The following is a 20,304-nucleotide window of genomic DNA, read 5'->3' as shown; positions in this document are numbered from 1 at the left end:
AGTCTCTAGAAGATTCGAGCTGCTGGAGGTATACATTGCCGTTTGCAGAATGATTCAGCAAAATGTCGCCAGGTGCAAAGGTGGCAGGGAAAGGGAACTAAGAGCCTGACCCAAAGCACATTGTTGGAGTTAATGGAAAGACTTCCACTGACTTCACTGGGCTTTGGGTCAGTCCCTACTGTTCCATGGCTCACAATTTTAAATCTTCTAGAGGCAACATTTCTTAGGGCAACTGGCAGGATTTTTTTTTCTCTAGCTGGTATTGAGTTGAATTAGCTTTCTCTACTTGTAACAGCAACTACTGTATCAGTAGTAACGGGGTGAAATATCAGGCCGCTTTGGGAGATTAATATGGGGATACTCTGAGGGCAGGGATAATGGACTGACAAGTGTGTCCACCAATTTAACATTGCTAGCCCACACCTGGAACTCGAGCACTTCAGAGACTCACCAGCTGGTGAGAACTCCCCTATATGAAAGAAAAATTCCTGTATGAAGGGCAAACCTCATCATTACCCCATGCTGCAGGACAAACAAAAAGAGCCAATCGTGCCACAGCTGTGTTTCTTTCCCCAAAAAGCTGAGATCTTGTCAAGTTCCCCTGTCCACCTCCAAACCAAAGATTTATTTATTTAGTTATTTATTTATTGGTTTGTATCAGCAATTTCTCGAGACACCAAATAACTATGAGTGAAGGTCAGTGGGCCAAATTCAGGTTTCACAGACATCAGCATAAATCTGGAATAACTTTATTGGATTAAGTGGAATAACTCCATGTCTATGCTTTTGTAACTGAGACCAAAATTAGGCCCAGTAGGTATAAAATGAGACACTACAGCAGAGATGCAGTGTTTTTCTCCCTCCCCAAAGTCACAAGACTGTACATTTCATGTTAAGTGAGAGGTTAGATTCAAACTGAATATTTAACAAGGGATTACTCCCCTTCCTTTCTGCCTCTTTTCCTTTCTCATGTCCTTCTTAAATGACTGGCTGGCCGGTGCCTCTGCCATGACAGCTTTAGCCCGGGTTAACCAAGGAAATAGTTTTGTAAAATGGACACTTACCCAGTGTTGGGAAGAAACAATCCCCTGTGCCTGGAGGAGACAGCGGAGTGTTTGGTTCTGAGAGAAGGTGTCGGCCCGATTCTGACTGCTGGCGGCTGGCCATGTATGTCATCTGCGGCTTGGGCCTGGACTCTGTATTTGGGGATGGAACCGCCTCAAAGACAGGGTTTTCAATGCCTTGAGCATTACTGCAGGAGAAAATACAATGTCAGTCCTCGGTCTCCCTCTTTCTCTCTCACCCATGGAGAACTCCAGAATTATAGACTTTCTTCCATTCTAACAGTAGCATTTATTGTTCTTAGTATGGAAGTTCCTATGTATCTGACTTAAACATAAGCTGGTGGGTCTCTCCTGTATTTGTCCTGTATTGTTTTTCTAGGGCTTGCTTCCTAGCACCTGGTTTTTCCCCTGTAATGCCACCATTGTTTTGTACAGCAAATAACTGTGATGTGATACAAGCACAGGCGTGGGATCTTGCTGGCGGAAAACCTGGTTTCTGAAGGAGGCAGGATCTCAATAAAAACATTATAATGAGAAGTGATGTAACCCTTGTCAGGGGGTCATTGGCATCTTTAAGGGGAGTCCGGGCCCAGGTTACCATGATCATCAAATTTAAAGGGAATTAGTCCATTTAGGAATTTAATTGAATAATGAGCATCTGGGCCTCATAAAAGGCTATCACGGCTCAGTTCCAGTGAGGTGCTTTTAGAGAAATTCTCCCAATGGACAGGAGCTTCCAGAGACCACAGGTCCCAAGGAGGAGGGCTATGCACACAACCCTGAGCCCAAAGAGAGAAACAAGGGGCCAGGACTGAGGCAATGCATACTTGCAGCACTAGGACAGCAGGGGGTGCTACAGGGCAGGCCCTACAACAACAGGTGCCAGAGTGGGATTCCGAGGCACAAACCCCCCCCCCCCCCCCCCAACAAGGGATGACTGAGCAGCACAGTGTAAACACCTGCCTTGGCTGTGAGATTTTGATCCTCCCTCATCAGCATATAGAGGGGCTGCCATAGCTGTGGGAGTTCCAGCTCCAGTTTTTAGGAGTGCCCAAGCAGCAGCAGAGACCTGTCAAGGAGGTTCCATGATGGGAAAGAGTCAATCGCCGTAAAGGACTGAGGCACAGGCTCGACCAGCTATATGTATTGATTGTGAAGAAGTGGGGCATGCAGGATGGGTTTTCTCCTATATGAACAATGATTATAAGGGTGGCCTGATTCCTCTGAGCATCAGAGGAATCAGGGAGAGCCAGGCTACCAAAGATACCCTGCCAAGAACTGCTGGGACCAGGACTATTGTGACGTCTGAACAAAGGACTGTGGGGACCCAGTTGGGGCAAGGAAGAGTAATACCACAGGGCCAGTCTGTTTTGGCTGTGGAGAGAACAGGTACATAGAATGGTGTTGCTCTGCTAAAAATGTCTGCTTTGGGTGGATGGACTATAATTATGAGGAAGCAATACCCTACAAGAATAGGCAAATGGGTGTAAAATTAAAGGTGGGAGGCTGTGGGTTTCACCGTTGCCATTAGTTAGGAGAGATTCCCTTACATGACTCTTAACCCCAGAGTGTGAGAGCTTGAGGAACTTAAATAAAAGAATCAGGGCAGGCCCAGGAAGCAGGAGTTCCAATCAAGGGGGGATCCAACTAGCTGCCCTAAAGGATGACAGGAGTCTGGGGTTGAGCAGCCCAGAAAAAATATGGAACTTGACTCAAATGATCTGGAGGGCCAGGGAAATAGAGGCAACAAGAGCCATGATGTGACTGTTAAACAATACAATAAACTACAGGTCCAGGTGATAGATATCTACCAGGAATTGGATGGCTGTACAAAGAGTTAGGAGGCCCAAATTCAAGAAATGAGGTGGGAAACACTCTCAAGCTACAGATGGGGCTGATCATACAAGAAAGAAACCAGGCCAATAGAAGCAGAGCTTGAAAGGGCAAAGCAACCATGGCAGAGCAAATGGGTAAGGCTGACCAGTGAGAGAAAGATTCCTCTCCCTCGCAAAGGCAACACTTGGCACTCGCGGAAGGAAGTGACAGAGCTCTAAGTCATCTTGAAAAGTGACTCTGGACAGCCAAAAAGGAGCCAGTGGATGAACTGGCAGACCTGGGAGCTCGACTGTGGATAATGCAGGAGTTACTGCAGGAAGCCAAACACCAGAAACTGAGTCTCCATATCCAGGTGGAACAGATGGAGGATGAGAAGATAGGTGAAAGTGTCGAGCTAAATCAAAACCTTGAAAAAGAAGTCTTCAACCTAAAAGACAGACCAACAGGAGTTGGAATATCTGCTTATTTTGGAGAGGGAATGCTAAACAAACTACACAGACAAGTAGAAAACATATTGAAATAGAAATACAGGAACAGGTGAGACCAACCCTCTCTTTGAGCAGAGCAATGTGGGAACACTTGAAACAGAAACTGGAGCTAGAGAATGGCAAGCATACCTTGGAGCAGCAGGTTACTAAGATGGAAAAGGAGCTGGAGACTGACTAGTGAGCTCCAGGAACTGGCCATTGAGGCAGTAGCCTTACACACCCTGGCAGAAGAAGCTGGTTTGCAGGGAAAACTGGCTGGGGATTGTAGGAGTGCAGGACCAGGGTGCTGAAGCCCATATAGAGACATGCAATAAGATGGAGAGCATAGAAATCAATTATAGGGAGGCTTGTATTGATACAAAGGACCTGACTGACAAGCACGGCCTCCAGAAAGACCTTCCAAGAGGAGCAGTCAACTGTTTGACAATGGATTGGTGTCCTGTGGCACAAACCCTGAGATCCAAAACACAACAGAAGCTTCAGTAATGCCAGTTGCCCTCTCAGCTACACAGCAGACCTCTCTAGTAAAGGACTGGAGTGAGCTGGAAAATAGGCTGCTACTGCTGATAGGAATCCTCGAACTGCAGGCACAGATGGCTGAAGAATGGGAGGCGCTGGAACAGATGTGCTCCTCAGGGGGAAGGATCATAGTGCAAGCTATGAAGCGGGAGCAGCAGCAGCTGATCTGCCTCAAAGTTGAAAATGAGACTGCAGAACAGCGGTATTTGCTGCTGCAGAGGCAGCTGACTAAGTCCAGAACCTGCTTAAGATCTGGCTGGGGTTGAGGTCCATCTTGACTAAAGATAAAGAGCTGGAATCGTGTGGCGTGAGGCCACTACTATAGGATAATGGATTGAGCAAGCAGGTACAGCAGCTGCAAGGCCAACCCCCAGCCAGACCCCGCTAAAAAAAAAGGGTCCACCCCAAGAAAAAAGGGAGACTCAGATAGTGCTATGGTGCAGAACGTCATTCAAAAGCTACTGTAGGTCCAGGAATAGCAGAAATGCGTGCTGCTGAGTGGATTGTTAAGAACTGTAGGAAAAAGGGTCCAGTCCTTAGAGGCTGGAAGCCCTGAAAGGAAGTGGGACTTGGATAGGGCTATTTTTAATCCCGATGGCTGTGCTTGTGTTTGTATCCAGGGAAGCTCCCCCAAGAGAGCAAGTAGTAGCCTTAAGTCAGTTCAACTGTGGTGAAAGCTTTGTGTTGTGGATCATACCAGAAGTAGCTGGGGTACCAGGCTTTCAGGGGGTACAGCATTTGGTGAACTATGACATGCTGAGAACTATGGAGGAATATGATCACTGCATGAGGTGCTTACAACCAAGTCCTGATGATGTTATATTTTACGGAGCGGGACAAAAACATTGTCAAGGATTTAATAGATTTCCTAATTGCTTCTAAACAGAAAGTTTCCCCTGACTGGAGAACATGACCAACCATTAGCCATTGTTGACCCTACATTTCGGTATAGGTTGGCTTTGCTGGGGGGAAGGTATGTCACGGGGTTGCTAGCGCCTTGTTTGCTGGTGCTTATAGAGAGAGAAACTCTCCTAATGGAGAGGATCTTCCAGAGATACAGGTCCCAAAGAGGAAGGCTGAGCATTTCCCTGAGATCAATGCGAAAGACTTTATTTCAAGTTGATTTGTATTTAATAAAGTAGAACCCCAGCAGGAGAATTTTGTCTTACCCCTTTTTGGACTGTGTGGAGTTGTGTCCTTGAGAGAAGGGAAACTGAGGCAGGGAGTACCTGCAGCGCCACACTAGTTAGTAGGCAGCGCTACAGTGTAGGTACATCCTGAGATACCCTACCCCGGCTGGCTGGAATTTAAACTCTATATTATGTTTGTCATGGACCCAACACTGCTAACAGGTAAAGGAGATTTTTCTTGAGCTCAAGTTGTGGGAGCCTGAGTCTTTGGAGCACCAGGATATGAATTCTAATTCCACTGATAATGAAAAGTTCCAAAGGACCATAGCATGCAGCATAATCACAATCATGAAGTTCTAGTTGGCCCTAGATTAGGTATAATATATTTATAAGGGCTCTGATGCCTCTTGCTAGCAATATAAAATGCTAACACAAGCTACCTGAACACCATCAGCAACCAGGAAATGCAGCTGAGCAGTTCTTGCAATTACTGGTATTATAAATGAGGGCAGTTTATAATACCTGAAAGAGAGGGGCAGGGGAGCCCTACAAATACAGTGTAATAAAGCACTGAAACACGGGGAGAAATTTGTAAATACATTAATTTTCTTTTGCAGACCAGGAGAGAAGGAAAATAGTAATTTTAACCCTCCCTTGCCGTCACTGACTAAATGGAATGTCATATTTCATCAGTTCCAATTTGCATCTCTTTTCATCACGCTTGTGATTGCTAAAAGTACCCCCAATATCAACCTCAACCCTAAGCTGCTTTTCAGTTCCTTCCGCATGCGATGCTATCCCTTTGGAAGAAAGAAAGCATGTAGCTCCCTAGAGTGTCTTGTGCTGTGATTAGCTGACTGCATTTCGGCACTTACTAACAATCAAGACAGCTACAGAGGATTACAGGCCAACTAAGTGTAACACCAACAGACCCCGTTGTCAGCGGGCAGGATCGAACCTGGGACTTTTGGAGCTTAGTGCATGAGCCCCTACCGCATGAGTAAAAATCAACTGACTGTTAGCCAAGGCTGTAGAGCAGACTCATTTTATCTCTCTCTCTAAGTGCTCTGGCGCTACTAGATAGGACAAAACACCACACCCAGGAGGTGTGTGGGTTACATAAGTGTTTAATTTTTGTTTAAATGTTTCCTCCTGACGTTTCCTCCACTATGAGAGGTGTTGTTTATTTTAAGGCCAATAAACAAAACCAAGGTTAATTTGCATTCTTATTTCAGTTTCTGATTTATCCTGCCAGTTTCAGTTACTGCTTGAAACAGCTCAACAGGGCAGGCAACAGGTTTAGCCTTTTAGTCAAGGCCTGTCTGGCTAAGTTGGTGAGACTTTTAAAATGAAAAAGTAAGAAATCTGGCACAGGGCCACAGGTAGTTGGAGAATTCTGCATGTAGGAGATTGGGGGTGGAGAATGCTGTCCCCAGGCTACCAGAGTTCAAAATGAAAAGCCAGGAAGCAAACATTAAAGTAAAAGGTAGAGTGGATGGATACCGTATTTACTCCTCTTGTAGATCAAGACGTCAACCACACTTTCTGTAATAGGTGGTGAATATAGTTTGACTTAGTCTGCACTAACAGATCAAGAGGAAGATACAATTGATATCTATTGTCAACAATGCCTCTAATTAGTCACTGTGACCCCAATTCCTTGTTCTTCTTTCTTCCCACAGCCTAATGCAGTATTGCCAAACACAAGAGATAAAAAATCTCGAGTCAGAGCACCCAAAACCATGATTTCTTTTTTAAATCAAATAATATTTTATAGTCTCTTTTTTTTTAATTCCTCTCTATTCCTCTGCCAGTGTGTGTGTGTGTGTTATTATTTCAGGTTGAAAAGTCAACCTTTGATGAACACAAATGGACTCCTATCCCTACTGTTCAGATGTATACTCCACTCACCCGCTCCTCACCCCTAAGACAGGGGAACTGCTATCAAATTCCTATTGCTGATCCAGCAGCAATGCTTCCCTGACTCCTGCTGCCTCAGGACTTCTCCAGCTGGAACTCAGCAGCACCTGACTGCGATCCTCCCCTGCCCCTAGGTTTCTCCTCTGCCTGGGTCGTAGCAGCACCACTTCCCTGCCTCCCACTGCCCTAGGTCCCTCACTCTGCTATAAGGACATACCTGAAGGCAGGTCCCAGTGGTGGAGCAGATCTGTGTCCCCAGTCCTGAGGCTCTTGCACAGAGCTCTGCCCATATGCCCAGCCCTGAAAACTGCAGGATTGGGGGGCCTTCTCGGGTCACTGCAAGAGCTCCTCCTGCAGGTGCCAAAATCCTCTGACTCCAGATCAGTCCACAACACTTGGCAACACTGCCTTCCCCTGGCTGCTTGATGGGACTCCCCTTCCCCACCACTGCCTGCAGGCTGAGGGAACTGCGAGTCTATCCCCCCCATTCCCATGCTCATCACTATCCTCTGCACCTCCAGGGCCTCCCTCCTGCCCCTCCCATCCTCCTGCATCCCCTAAATCTGCTTCCTGTTCCCCCAGTGTCCTGCTCCTCCTCACTTTCCCCATTCACCTTTCACAGGGTCTCTTCTGCTCTTTATATTCCCTGTGTCCTGGCCAGCTCCCTGAACTACAGAGCGGTAGCCATTTTGCCTGTGGGCATGGCTTAAGTTCAGTCTCACTGGAAGAAACAATGGGAGGTGGAAGCCAATGTTATGAAGAGCAGCTTAGCTACCACATGCAGATAGACTGTAGGGAAATGGTGACCATCTTGCTGGCTTCAGCAATAGGAGATGGTGGCCATTTTGAGCAAGCAGTTGGCAGCCTTGGTTAAACAGAAAAAACAACACCCAAAATCACCAGATACGTGATGAAATTGTGAGAGTCAGCACTACTGCCAATGCTGTTCACATTCTGTGGCTCCCGCTCTGTCCTCATTTCCCCCCACCACTCCCATGCCTCTTCCTTTTCTCCTTTCCATTTGGTCCAGGAGCCAAGCCACTGTACCGTGCTGGAGCCTGGAGGCCTCACACATGTCCTTGACATCTCATTCTCTGTATATTTTATCTGACACCAGTAGGAACAACAGGCATAGAACGGATACCTTGAAGCCTTAGCAGTGGGGATTTGGGAGCCTCCATGGTGCAGGGAGACTCCGACTCTCACATGACAGAGTTAAAAAAGAAATAGGTAGTTTCCATTCGGGAAGAGGGAGTAGAAGTTTGTGGTAGTGGGGCAGTTATCTAAATGTGGATTCTCCATCATCCCTACCCCTGTGCTAAGGACGTAAGTACAGCCCAGAGTCACTGGCAGTCTGCCAAGCTAGCGTTTAGGTCATTATCTGAGGAAGGAGAGGAAAAGTAGGCCACTTCCAGGGTCACAAGGAGGGAACGGAGCATGAACAAGCTAGTGGAAAATGGAAAGACTTAAGATTTCCTCACCTCTCCATTCTTACAAGTTCATGAGCACCTGCGAAAAGACAAAAAAATGTTTTATTATAGTAATAAAAAACAACGGTTGCTATTTACAGTTAATTTCATGGCAAAAATATTAATGCTGTAAATTCAGAAATTCCTCTGCCTAGTTTCCCCCTAAAGGTGAGCGCTCTTGCTGCTTTGTAACTGAGACAGTTGCCCAGGGCTCTCATGTAAGGTGTCAGATATAGAGTTCTATGTTGCCCACAAAAGGCTGGGACATGGGCACATTCCATCAGCAGTGTGAAAGGATTAAGTGTGGGGACCTATTCCAGCCCTAGCCATGGTGACCAGAATGCATTGCTGAAACTGAAGCAATAGGCAATGCAATACAATAGAAATGAGGTGCTCCAAAGCGCAGCACACGAGCGGTTAAGTCCTCAAGTTCCTTTCCTTTCCTCTTCACTGATTAGCTTGTTTTTTTGTTTTCCTGTGCAACTTTTTCTGTTCTCATAAATCTGTGATTTGGTGGCTTGGACTAGGGGAACGGAAACTGCCAATTCATCTGGAAAATGGGGACCAAATCAAGTGCTCTGGAGCTTGCCAGGAGCTGTCTCCTTTTTCCTCTTTCATTTCCTTCTTCAGTAAAATGTTTTAAAGATGAATAAAAGTGGAAGCAGGCCTAGCACAGGCCTTTTTATCTCACTGACATAACACTGACCTGCAGCTCCTCCTGGGTCCTCCTACAGCTTTACTACTGGACCTTGACTCTGACGTGCAGAGCTCTCTTGGATTTCAACTCTGCATTGTCATGAGGAGGAGGAACCCTGTCAACTTGTAAAAGCAACAGATACTTGCTATGGAGCAGCCTGAGATCTCCAAGCTCTCATTGTGCTTCTGATCTCAATCATGTTTGGAACGTAGGACTCCAAAGGAGAAGAGAGGCTCATAATGCATGAACCCTTTCTCCAAAGCTTGCTGGTGCCCTTTTCAGAAGGCATGAACTCTGCTATCTAGGCACGGACCGGTATAAACAGCTGAGTTTCTTTGGTGTTAACCTTTGAACACAGCACTTTCTGTGGGCAGTGTAACAAGGTTGTCCTAATGGAAAACATCCAGATAAGGAGAGTGACCCATGATGAGTCTTGTGTGGACGTTATAAGTAGTGGGGGGCTTTCTGGCATTTTGTTTTGGATTTGATTTCTGTAGAGTGCTCAGATTTCTTAGGGTGGGTGTATGCAGTTCATGCTCTGTGCGAACACAGCACAGCTGCTGATTTCCCTAGGAAAATTAAATCAAAGCAAATTCTGATTCAGCAGCATTGGCACTCAACTGTACCAATTAGAGCCATCGTTTCAAAGCAATTGCATTTTACAGTATTTGTTCTCCATTAGGGCTTATTGGTGAGAGAGTCTTACAATTTGGCCATGCTCTCAACAGGCTCATGGCATCAACAGGAGTTTTGTCTGAGCTTGGACTACAGAATTGGCCCAATGTTAGTAATGTCAGTATTAGTGTTAATAAAGTTGACTTCAACATCAGTTATTTCAGCATCACCCCTATTAATAGTAGTAATATTCGGACTAGTACCATCACTATTACTACTGTTTAGTTTCCAGATCATAGTAACATCAACAGAGCAGATGCTTGGCCTACTCTGCCAGTTTTATGGGAGAATTCACACTCTGTGCCCCATGCGTGTCACATCTGTATAGGCTCTGCGCATTGTGGCCATGTAGGTGTGCAAGGCAAGCTGTACAAACTCTGCAGAGAGCTCTCTTGGGACTGACGGGTACGTTCACTTTGCTGACACACAGCTGCCTTCTGAAGCAGCATTCACTCCCTCAGAAGGTTTTTGTCGCAAATGTACTGATGCTTTTTGACGTTGCTTTCAATCCCTGTGACAAAGCCCCAACAAAAGGTCTCTTTTCCATAAAGACGTGAGTAGAGGAGCTCCTCTGTTGTAAACTGGCATGACCTTTACACATGGTTAATTGTCCACAATAAATATAGAGCAGGAGCGATGTTTGGCTGTTCTGCAGATTATTTCATGACTGGAATTTCTTAGTGCAATGAAAATGGAGTGGATTTCATTATACATCAAGTGTAACAACTATACTACTTTGTCATAAGAGCAATCAGTATTTCTCTCAGCTTCTCCTCCTCATTTCTCTCTCTTGCTATGTCTCCTTTTGTCTAGCTTTCTGTGCCTCTTCCCTGTTCATTTCTCATTGCTCGTATCCTTCCCTTTCTCCCATCTGTCGATCCATTCTCCCCTCTCAGTTTAAGTGGGCTGACTCCTGGGCCCCATACTGCTCATTCCATTCCAGGCCCTGATCTTCCATTCAGTGAGTGTTCTGCAGGCTTGTAGGACTGGACTGTGGCAGGCAGATTTCCTAGTATTAACCCTGAAAGTTTTGTGCTCTAATTCCATGATGCAAAATTCATCAGCATTAACTATTGTTTTCACCAGCTCTCAAGAATCCCAACTCCAGTGGGTTAATTTAAAGTGCAGCTGTTGCCTGTATTTTTACTTGCTATAACAATAGCATGACCCTGCAGCAGTGCCATTGGTGGGAAGATCTATATTCAGGGGTGACCTGAGATATCTATCACTCCCCCTCACCTTGCCCTAGCATAGAGGTGTGTACTCATTGCTGTCGTGTGACCCCTTCTGGCTTTGGGATTAGCGGCAGCTTTGTAAGAGAATTTGAGCCACACTTGTTGAGAAAGACATGATGCTGTGCTAAGTATCAATCTGGCTAGAAGGAAACCCTGCTCAATGAAAGCCTGGAATAAAGAGAGTGATGGGAAGGGACAAGTTGAAATGCAGGTCCAAGAATGAAAGAGTAGATTACATTTGCCAGGATCCAATTTAATATCCTGATTTTCTGCACTGGGGTGAAGGGGGAATCTTTGCATACAGAGTGGGTTGGAGGTGGGCGGAACGGGGCTTGCACACGTTAGGCACAAATAAATAAACTGCTTGGAGCATTGCCCAGGCTTACAGATTCTTCCCCTCTGAGGAAGGCAATTCATGTCCTGATCTTCCTCCCCTCACTCCGTAGGACATAAAACCAGTTTAGGAGGGGAGAAGAGGAGGACTATTCTGCAGTACGGGAGTTGAGGGCTTTTTTTTTTTTTTTTTTCATTGATATCTTCAGGTCTTAAAGTCTCCAGTGTTCAGCTGCCACCTCTTGAACTCAAAGGAAATGAGAGGCCCTGATGTTTTGTGGCTTACTGTGTTGTTAGTTCTGAAGAGTGGAGCCATCCTGGATTGAAACTTAATAGAAGGGGAAGGAGGAGCTTCCGTTTCTGAAGTTAGCACAATATGAAATGAGGTTGCAGCTAGGCTACTGCAGGCTTGTTTGTACCTGGGTGCATAGGCGCCAACTTTCCCCAGCACCGGTGCTCGTGCCTCCCTGGCCCTGCCCCTGCCCCGACTCCACCCTTTCCCTCCTCCCCTGAGTGTGCCACATTCTCCCCCGTCCCTCCCAACGCTTGCCGTGCGAAACAGCTGTTTCACGGTGCAAGCGCTAGGAGACGGGGGGAAAAGCGGGCATGCGGCGCACTCAAGGGGGGAGGCGAAGGCGGAGATGAGCTGGGGCGGGGGGGCGGGGCGGGGAGCTGCCGGTGAGTGCTGAGCATCCACCAATTTTTCCCCATGAGTGCTCCAGCCCCGGAGCACCCACAGAGTCGGCGCCTATGCCTGGGTGCATGCTCTATACCAGCGGTTCTCAAACTTTAGCAACCCAAGGACCCCCATTTTTATATAAAATTTTTCGCGGACCCTCAAGTCCCCAGCTCAGCCCCAGACCCCACCCCCACTCCACCCCTTCCCCCAAGGCCCCGCCCCACCTCTTCCTGCCACAGCTCCACCCCTGCCCCTCCTCTTTCCCATCTCTTTCCACTCCCTCCCCCGAGCACACCCTGTCCCCGCTTCTCCCACTCCCTCCCAGCACCTTCTTCACACCACTGAACAGCTGTTCCCCAGCGTGCAGGAGGTGCTGGGAGGGAGGGGGAGGAGTTGATCCGCAGGGGCCACAGAAACCCTGGAGTACTCTCCCAGACCCCAGTTTGAGAAATGATGCTCTATACAATGTATTTATCCAGGGCCGACTTTACAGGTGGGCGACAGGGCCAGGGGAATGCCTTCCAAGTGCCACAAGCTGGCAGGCCTGGGCAGCTAGAGCAGGGGTGAGTGCGGGCAGGCCAGGGGCTGGAGCCAATGCCACCCACAGTTGCCAGGCTGACATGAAGGGGCAGGCAGCAGGGCTTGCCCCTGTGGAGCCAGCGTGCCAGACACTGGGTCCCCTTGCCCATGCCCGCGCACTTGCTCTCCTTCTGTTAGGTGGTCTGGGGACGTATGGCCAGGGGAGTCCCCAGGCTCAGAAACTCCTCCCTGTGCAGCTCAGCCGGGTTCTGGGGCCAGGAGCTGATCCTCGCTCTCTGCGCTCCACGCTACTGTTCTCAAATTCAAAGAAATGGCACCAAAATACAAATTCTCCTAGAGTCCCATTTTCCCCAAGGCCGGCCATGCATTTATCTGCACACATGCAGGTAATGTTTTAATAAGGGGACCCTAAAATATTTATGTCCTTAGCCTGTGGTAAACTTCATGTCCCCTGGTTGCATGGCCGTGCAAAAAATAGTGGTGCAGGACAGAGAAATCTGGTTGTTTTCCCACTTAAAAAAACCAAAAACAACAAAACACTTTCTCATGACCACACTGAAAATGCAACACCTCTTGACAAGCACACTTTATATTAAATGCACATACTACAAATATTTGTACTCTGCTCCTGAGCAATATATAGGTAATAGAGGTGGGATTAAAGGCCTAATGAGATATCAGGGGGATATAAACTCTGAGATTTAAAAAAAAAAAAAAATACTTGACACTTGGTGCAGTCTGGTGTATTCCAATTTCAAAATCCTTGCTCTTCAGAAGTACTTTTATAAGCCCCAGGAATTAGTTACCTCTGGCAGGGATGGTGAATTCATTCACAGACAGCGAAATCATCTCACTCCTCCCTTTAAATGGCGGGGGGGGGGGAGGGGGAGAGGGGATTTTAACAAAAGTTTCCAGAGAACCTCATCCAGTAAAACTCTTTGTTCATACACTTGTATATATGCACAAGTTCATACAACTCCAGTAGGTATTGTGCATACAAGTATGTGTGCACTGGCTGTGTATGAGTACAGATGCATATGCTTCACATGCACATGTGTGAAGGTCTGTGTGCAAATGTTTTCATACCTATAGGAATGCGATCACGTATGTTCAGTGTGTTTTGTGTAAGAGTGTGGTGGAGGAGGAAAAAGCTTGATAACAATTCTAAATGATTCATTTGGCTTTGGCTGTGTACACACCCCTCTGTGCTCTCTTCTCATGAGTATTCCCACAATGAAACTCACTAGCAGGAACTGCCTGAGTCATTCCTTCTATCTATTTATTGTGGTACCACCCTTACTGAACCATTGCCAGCTAAAGGAGAGCAGCACTGAGGTTGTGGGGTAGCCGTGGCATGCACCTTAACTTTGTTGGATGGAATCTTTTCTTTTATTTCCAGAGTTTCAGTATAGGTGCATTTGATGTTCTGGAAGGGTACGAGATATTGCCAGTCAAACTTAAGTCTGTATTAATTAAGTTTTTGAACAGTGAATTTTTGTTGTTATTGGTTTGGGGTTTTTAAGAAAGTGGTGCTATGGAAGGGGTGTGATTGTGGGTCACCCGTGTATAGAGCTGTGTGATTTTTTTTTCAATTTGTCAACCATACTGAAAAATAGTTTCAGGCTGACCCAAAATGAATTTTTTTTGACATTTTTAGCAAACTGAAAAGTTGTGGGGGGGGGAATTGTTTTGGGCCAAACAAAATATTCTCAGGATTCTGCCAAAGGCATGACTCAGCCTCACAGTACATGAATGTAGTTCAGGTTCAGTGGCCACAGCACATCACCTTCAGCCACCAACAGAGCACCAGACCTGCTGCATATTCACAAATGACTTTCTCTGGCTCTTCAACTTGACTTGAGCCATACTTCTCAAGCCAACTTTTACCTTGAATAACTTTTAAAATATTGCGGGGCAGTGGGCACCGGACACTAATTGAGATCAAACCTGAACAGGTGATATCTTTTGGGGAGGATCAGAGCCATAGTTTGAGCTCCAGGTGTGTGCAAGCTGTAATAACTGTAAATTTTGATGCCTTTTTTTTTTTTTTTTAAGAAGAGCTGTATCTCTGGAACCCCTTGCCCAAATGACCCCAAACTTTGAACACTAACTCTACCCAAAACCCTGATGAAGCATAGCAAATTTCAAAGCAATCTGGGTATGCATGTGGATTTTAGACCACTGAAAAAAATTGTCTGTCAGACTGTAAATAGTCCCACCCTGATATAATCCCATAGGGCCTGTCACCCTGGTATCTGTGCTCTTATGTATTAATTCAAAACAAAAAGGATTTTGAACAACAAATTCTCACCAACCATACTAGAGAACAGAGCTAAGTTTTACCATTTAGAGTGAAACTGCCATGCATGGGGGACTGTGCAGAGCCACAATCCCTCAAAGGACAGTTGCGGAGGCATGTTTCTACTCCAGACTCACAGGTGCACAGAGGGACTTTAGAAAATTTATCTTGTTGAACTGTTCCTCCAGACATGACTTTGGAGCTGCTGCTGTTGATTCACATTCCCCTACCCCTGCCCTGATAAGACACTGAAATGTTATTTGGGAGGCAGAGCATTCTCCTTATTAATTTGTTTTGTACAACCCCTAACTTGCTAAGATTCTTTCAGCCCCAAATTTCCTCAAGATGGTAGTAGCTGGTTTTCGCAGTTCAGTGAGAGTGCACGTTCCTGGCCCTGCCTCCTTTCTGCCTTCCCGTTCTCTCTTTGGGATGCTGCATCTCCCTGGGAGCACACAGAAGACGCAGTCCTTCTGATTCCCACCAGTGGCAGTGACTGTAATTGTGTGGGAGTGGGAAGGCTCCAGGTGCCCTCCCCCTGTTATGCACCAACACAAGGGCAATGGGCTGTCAGGCCCTGAGAATTCTGTTGACTAATGTTGAGTAATTGGGAGATTGCACTGTGTTCTGTGGACAATATGCATACAGGAAAGGTGGCAACATTTATCTATTGACCAGTTATGAAATGTTTGCCCCCTCTTTAGCCTGCAATATGCGTTCATGTCCACTGCATTCTGCCTTTGTAGAATGGCTAACCATAGGCCTGTGTGGATGAGCATTCATACTGCCTTGTTTTGTGAGGGGTATTTATGCTGTACCCATCACAAGACCCCTCCCCAAGTCCGTTTGTTCTGTCATTGCTGCCTACCACTTCTCCTGGACCTCTGCTTAAAGGTGGCTTGCAAAGCAAAAGTTGACCCAAGTTAAACTCAGATTTCAGTCCCAAATGGAATAGGGTTGTGGGGGAGCATTCAGCAAAGAAATAAATTTAAGCTAATCTTTTCAAATTCATTTCTTCCCCATCCCACCTCTATCAAATCCTAATAATATTTCTTGGTTCAATGACTATATCCCAGAATGCATTGTTCTGTGACATCATAACAACCAGGGCTGGCATCGATTTCAGTCAGACTTCTGGCATTTGTTGATGTCACATTTTGGGCATATGTCCAGTGAATCAGGATCTACCAAGGCATATTTGAGGCATATGTCCAGTGAATCAGGATCTTTCAGAAACAGGAGAAAAGATACTGAAATATATAAAACTTACTTCTGTACCGAACGCTCCCTACAGCCTGGTTAGCTGGGACGTTCAGCAAATCAGTCTCTGTTAACGCAATGTTCATTTTTGCTTTGCCATTCACTTTAAAACAACCTCAAATTGTACACAGGGCAATATTCCATGTGGCAGGCTGTAACTCCTGTACCCAGGATTATAGACATAGTGGTACAGAAGCACCAACACAGGCCCCTCCTTTCAGCTAGAGATTGATGTTGAAACTTGCTGCTATATTTCACTAATTACATTTCACCAGATTGTGCAACACAAATCACTTCTCTAATTTATTGTAGTCAGAGCTACGTAGTTACCCATTGGCTCAGTCAGAGAAACTATACAGTTTCCCAGTTTGCCAAGGAATGATGAAATGTCACCACAACCAGGGTTTAAATTCTCATGAACTATTTCTCAAAGTCCCCATCCCCCAACACAGCGCCCTGTGGGCTGAATTTAAGCCCAGACCACAATAGAAGGTGGTGATAGCCCTAGAAGAGTCTGAGCAAGGCCCTGCCTGGGTCCCAACTCCTCCCTGGAGCTACATGTTTTCCTAGGGCTGGAGGGAGTGGGAGGGAGGAGGCATTCCTCTGGGATTCTGTTGCCATAGAAATGTGGAATATAGGGAGTGTTTTGTTTTTTTTAAAGAAAGTTATAGTAGTAACTAATTTTTTCAATCACTTGAGTAGAAGAAAAGCAGAATAGAAAAGCTATTTCTGTCACATAATGAAGCTCAAATTAAGGGGTAAGAAAATTAAAATTATATTTCAGCAAATGTTGATGCAACAGTGTAAGAGATCTGATGTGACCAAGAATTGGTGTCATGTAATCAAAGTACCCCACCACACCCAGGCACACTTTAAAACATGCTGTTGCATATTTACAGTTTTATTAAACTGCCCTGCCCTCAATCTGTGTTCCCTACCCCATCACTAATCCCCAAGAGATTTATTTAAACTAGCTTGTTTTCTCCAGGCTAGACAGCCTCCTCCTCATATCTGATAGCTTGCTAAGACCCAGATGTGTAATGCTGGCCTTTAGGATGCTTAGGGTTACCATATTTTGAGTGTCCAAAAAGAGGACACTCCACAGGGCCCCGGCCCTGCCCCCAGTCCCGCCCACGCCCACGCCCCAACTCCGGCCCCTCCCCTGCTTCCCGCGAACATTTGATTCGCGGGAAGCCTGAAGCAGGCAGCAGGTAAGATGGGTGGGGGGAGGAGGTGCGGCCCAGTCTGCCCCCCCCCCCCCCCCCCGCCAACCGAGCAGCTCCCTCCGGCGGCCGGCCCCGGCCCCAGCCCCAGCGTCTCCAGCCTGGCTCGGCTCAGGCCCTGGGGTGCCGGCCCCAGGCCAGCCCCTGGCCGAGCACCCCCGGGCCAGCACTGCCGGCCCCGGCCCAGCACCCCCGGGCCAGCCCCCGGCCGAGCACCCCCGGGCCAGCACTGCCGGCCCCCGGCCCAGCCCCAGCTCCCGGCCCAGCACCCACGGCCCTGCACCGCCGGGCCCGGCCCAGCCCGGCCTGCACCCCCAGGCCTTCGCCGAGCACCTCCAGCCCAGCACCGCCGGCCCCGGCCCAGCACCCAGCGGCGCCGGCCCCTCCCTATTTTCCCGGACATGTTCGGCTTTTTGGGATTTCCCCCCGGACGGGGATTTGAGGCCCAAAAAGCCGGACATGTCCAGGAAAATCCGGCCGTATGGTAACCCTAAGGATGTTTAACAAAATTACATAATGAAGGTCGCAGCACAGAGCTATAAAGGAGGAAGCTGAAACTGATGAGCTGTAGTTCTTTAACATACAGTATGTGCAGCTTTCCATAACCACAGTTACAAATTAGCATTTCTTTTGCACAAATGCAACCACTGGGAGATGTGAGGATGTGTTCCCCTCCCCCAGGTTTTATTGGTTTCCCACCATTTTTAACTTGCTTCTGCTTATATTCTGATGTATAATTACAGTAAGAAGCAGTAAGAATACACAAGCTTGTGTGGAACAGAGATAAATATGGGTCTAGGATGAGTGACATCCATTGCTAATAGTGTGGTGACCAGAATTATCTTCCTGATGCCCAAGTCTCACAGTCCGCATCTTACTACATCACTGTGGACTTGGTAATGAGTCTTTGCCTGTTCTAGCCCTGAATGCCTCCTATGGGCAATATGAAAATGGCTTCAGAGGGCCTGATTGTTTATGCAGACAGGCGGCTAATGGATACATTTTCACTGGGGGGGACGGGACAGGGAGGGCGTTTAGCCACACAGCACACTTTAATATTGACAGGGATCATTTGGCTAACTTCAGTTCAACCCCTGACAGGCTCAGTGACAGAGCTGACTTATTCCTGCATTGGTGCAGATATTAGGGCTTTCTGAGCGTGGTGTCCTCTTCATGAAAGGTCCTAGCAATAACCAACTAAGAGAGAGAACTCACGAAGACATTATCCCAACATCAGTTAATGCTAATCATTTCAGTGAGATATTGAAATAAAAGTGAGGAAGGGAAGGAGTGAGGGAATGGGAATGTTTTGATACATACGCCTGGTGTTGACTGCTTGTCTCTGCTTGTAAATGAGGATCAGGATGAGGGGCAAGCAGAGAATGCCCACAATGCATGCTCCTGTTGCCAGAGCAGCTGCTGTGATGTCTGAAACAGAACAAAGAAGCCAGAGGTGAAATAAGTGAGGCAGCAAAAGCTGTTTCAAACTGCATGGCCTAAAGTCAGGCCCTCTTCTGAATGAACAATTAAAAACTCCTAGTTCTAATTCTCAGGAACCTCTATTCTGCTGAGGCATTCAAGAGTAAAAAGGAAAAGGTTCTGTGGATTCAGGCCTCCCATCATACATAAAGTGCAAAGTGAGAATGAAAAACTAGCAATGTACAAAACATTGTACTGAATACCCACTAAACAGGCCAATGAGGGAATTCAGCACTGAAATAAGATTTAACTTACCATTTCCTGTCTGTGAAATACTCCAGAATTTACTGGTTTTCTCAAGATACCCCAGAAGCATTCTGTAATACTGATGCTCCCAGAAGTCTCATGCAAGCATGCTACCATTACTCCTGTGAAACCTGGGTAACCCATCAAACTTCTCATAACAGAAGGCTTGACATTGCTTTGGAGGAGTGGCAAGTGGCATTATTTCTTCTGTCTATAGAATTGAGCTGGGTCTAAGCCATGCAATTTGGTTCCCAAACTTCTCCAGAATGGTGATATTCCAAATGATCTAGGGTGTGGGAGGCTAACTGCAGAAAGCAATGCATTGCAGGATGTAGAAAGCAGTGCATTTTCAAGCTGTGCAGACCATTCTTGCTTAGAACATCTTATAACAAAGAGAAACATCTTGAGCAAGTGAACGTCAGGATCTGGGCTAAATATACCTGAGTGGTATAGTGGTATGAATGCTCTGGCAAATTTAGAACTGATTTCAGGCAGTGTGACAGAAAGGAGATTTTTTGATGAAGTTGGTATATATTTTTGAGCTTTCTGATTACGTTATCCTTATTTATAGTACAGAATATATTTAATTCTAAATAGACCATATTCAGCTCTTGTGCAAGGGTTAAAGTTCTACTGAAATCAGTAGATTTCCTTTTATTTTCTCTAGGTCTGAATTTTGCTCATGATCTTTGGACCTGACTCATGTTTTTTGAATGCCTGGCGTTGGCAGTACTATAAATTCACAGAATATATTTAGTACTGCCAACTCCAGGCATTCAAAAGCCATGAGTCAGGCCCAAAGATCATGAGTGTGGTTTAAAAATAATAAATGAAGTTATTTTTATTAGCATTCTGGTTTTTGAGCCTTTACGGGTCATGTTTTCAAATCTTTCTCCACAATCATGAGGGCTAGAAATTAATTCATTTAAAAAAAATGAAAAAAGAATCTCATATTGTCGCTGGGGACCCTTCCCTGACTGACTCCTCTTCCTGAGAAGTCAGGTTTATTTTAAAATGGGTCAGAACAGGATTTTGATAGGCGATGATATCAATATGCAGCCAAATGTATTACTGGTACATGATTCTGTTGAATTCCGTATAAACAGATTTTCAGTAGGACAATGATTTCCCAGATTTCTTTCTATAGCATCTGGTTCAGAATTAGCATTATCTTGCAGATTTAAGAATTCTGGGTGGGGGCGGGGGCTGTGCTGC

The 20,304-nt window shown here is 46.3% G+C and overlaps 2 protein-coding genes across 4 annotated transcripts in view; one reads left to right on the top strand and one right to left on the bottom strand.

Moving 5' to 3' along the window:
- The window catches only part of CDH23 (cadherin related 23), a 544,508-nt gene that overhangs the window by 438,923 nt on the left and 85,281 nt on the right, over positions 1-20,304 (top strand). The gene's annotated exons all lie outside the window — the stretch shown is intronic.
- The window catches only part of VSIR (V-set immunoregulatory receptor), a 53,780-nt gene that overhangs the window by 4,530 nt on the left and 28,946 nt on the right, over positions 1-20,304 (bottom strand). For both annotated transcript variants that reach the window (XM_034775591.1, XM_034775590.1), the window contains 3 exons: positions 18,685-18,792; positions 8,439-8,466; positions 1,065-1,252 (listed from right to left, as the gene is read on the bottom strand). In XM_034775591.1, the coding sequence (XP_034631482.1) occupies positions 1,065-1,252; positions 8,439-8,466; positions 18,685-18,792 (324 nt within the window). The remainder of the gene's footprint in view (positions 1-1,064; positions 1,253-8,438; positions 8,467-18,684; positions 18,793-20,304) is intronic.

The sequence above is a fragment of the Trachemys scripta genome, chromosome 7, assembly GCF_013100865.1.
Source record: "Trachemys scripta elegans isolate TJP31775 chromosome 7, CAS_Tse_1.0, whole genome shotgun sequence".
NCBI lineage: Eukaryota > Metazoa > Chordata > Testudines > Emydidae > Trachemys > Trachemys scripta.
The sequence above is the reverse complement of the archived record's forward strand: the minus strand, read 5'-3'. Positions and strand labels throughout refer to the sequence as shown.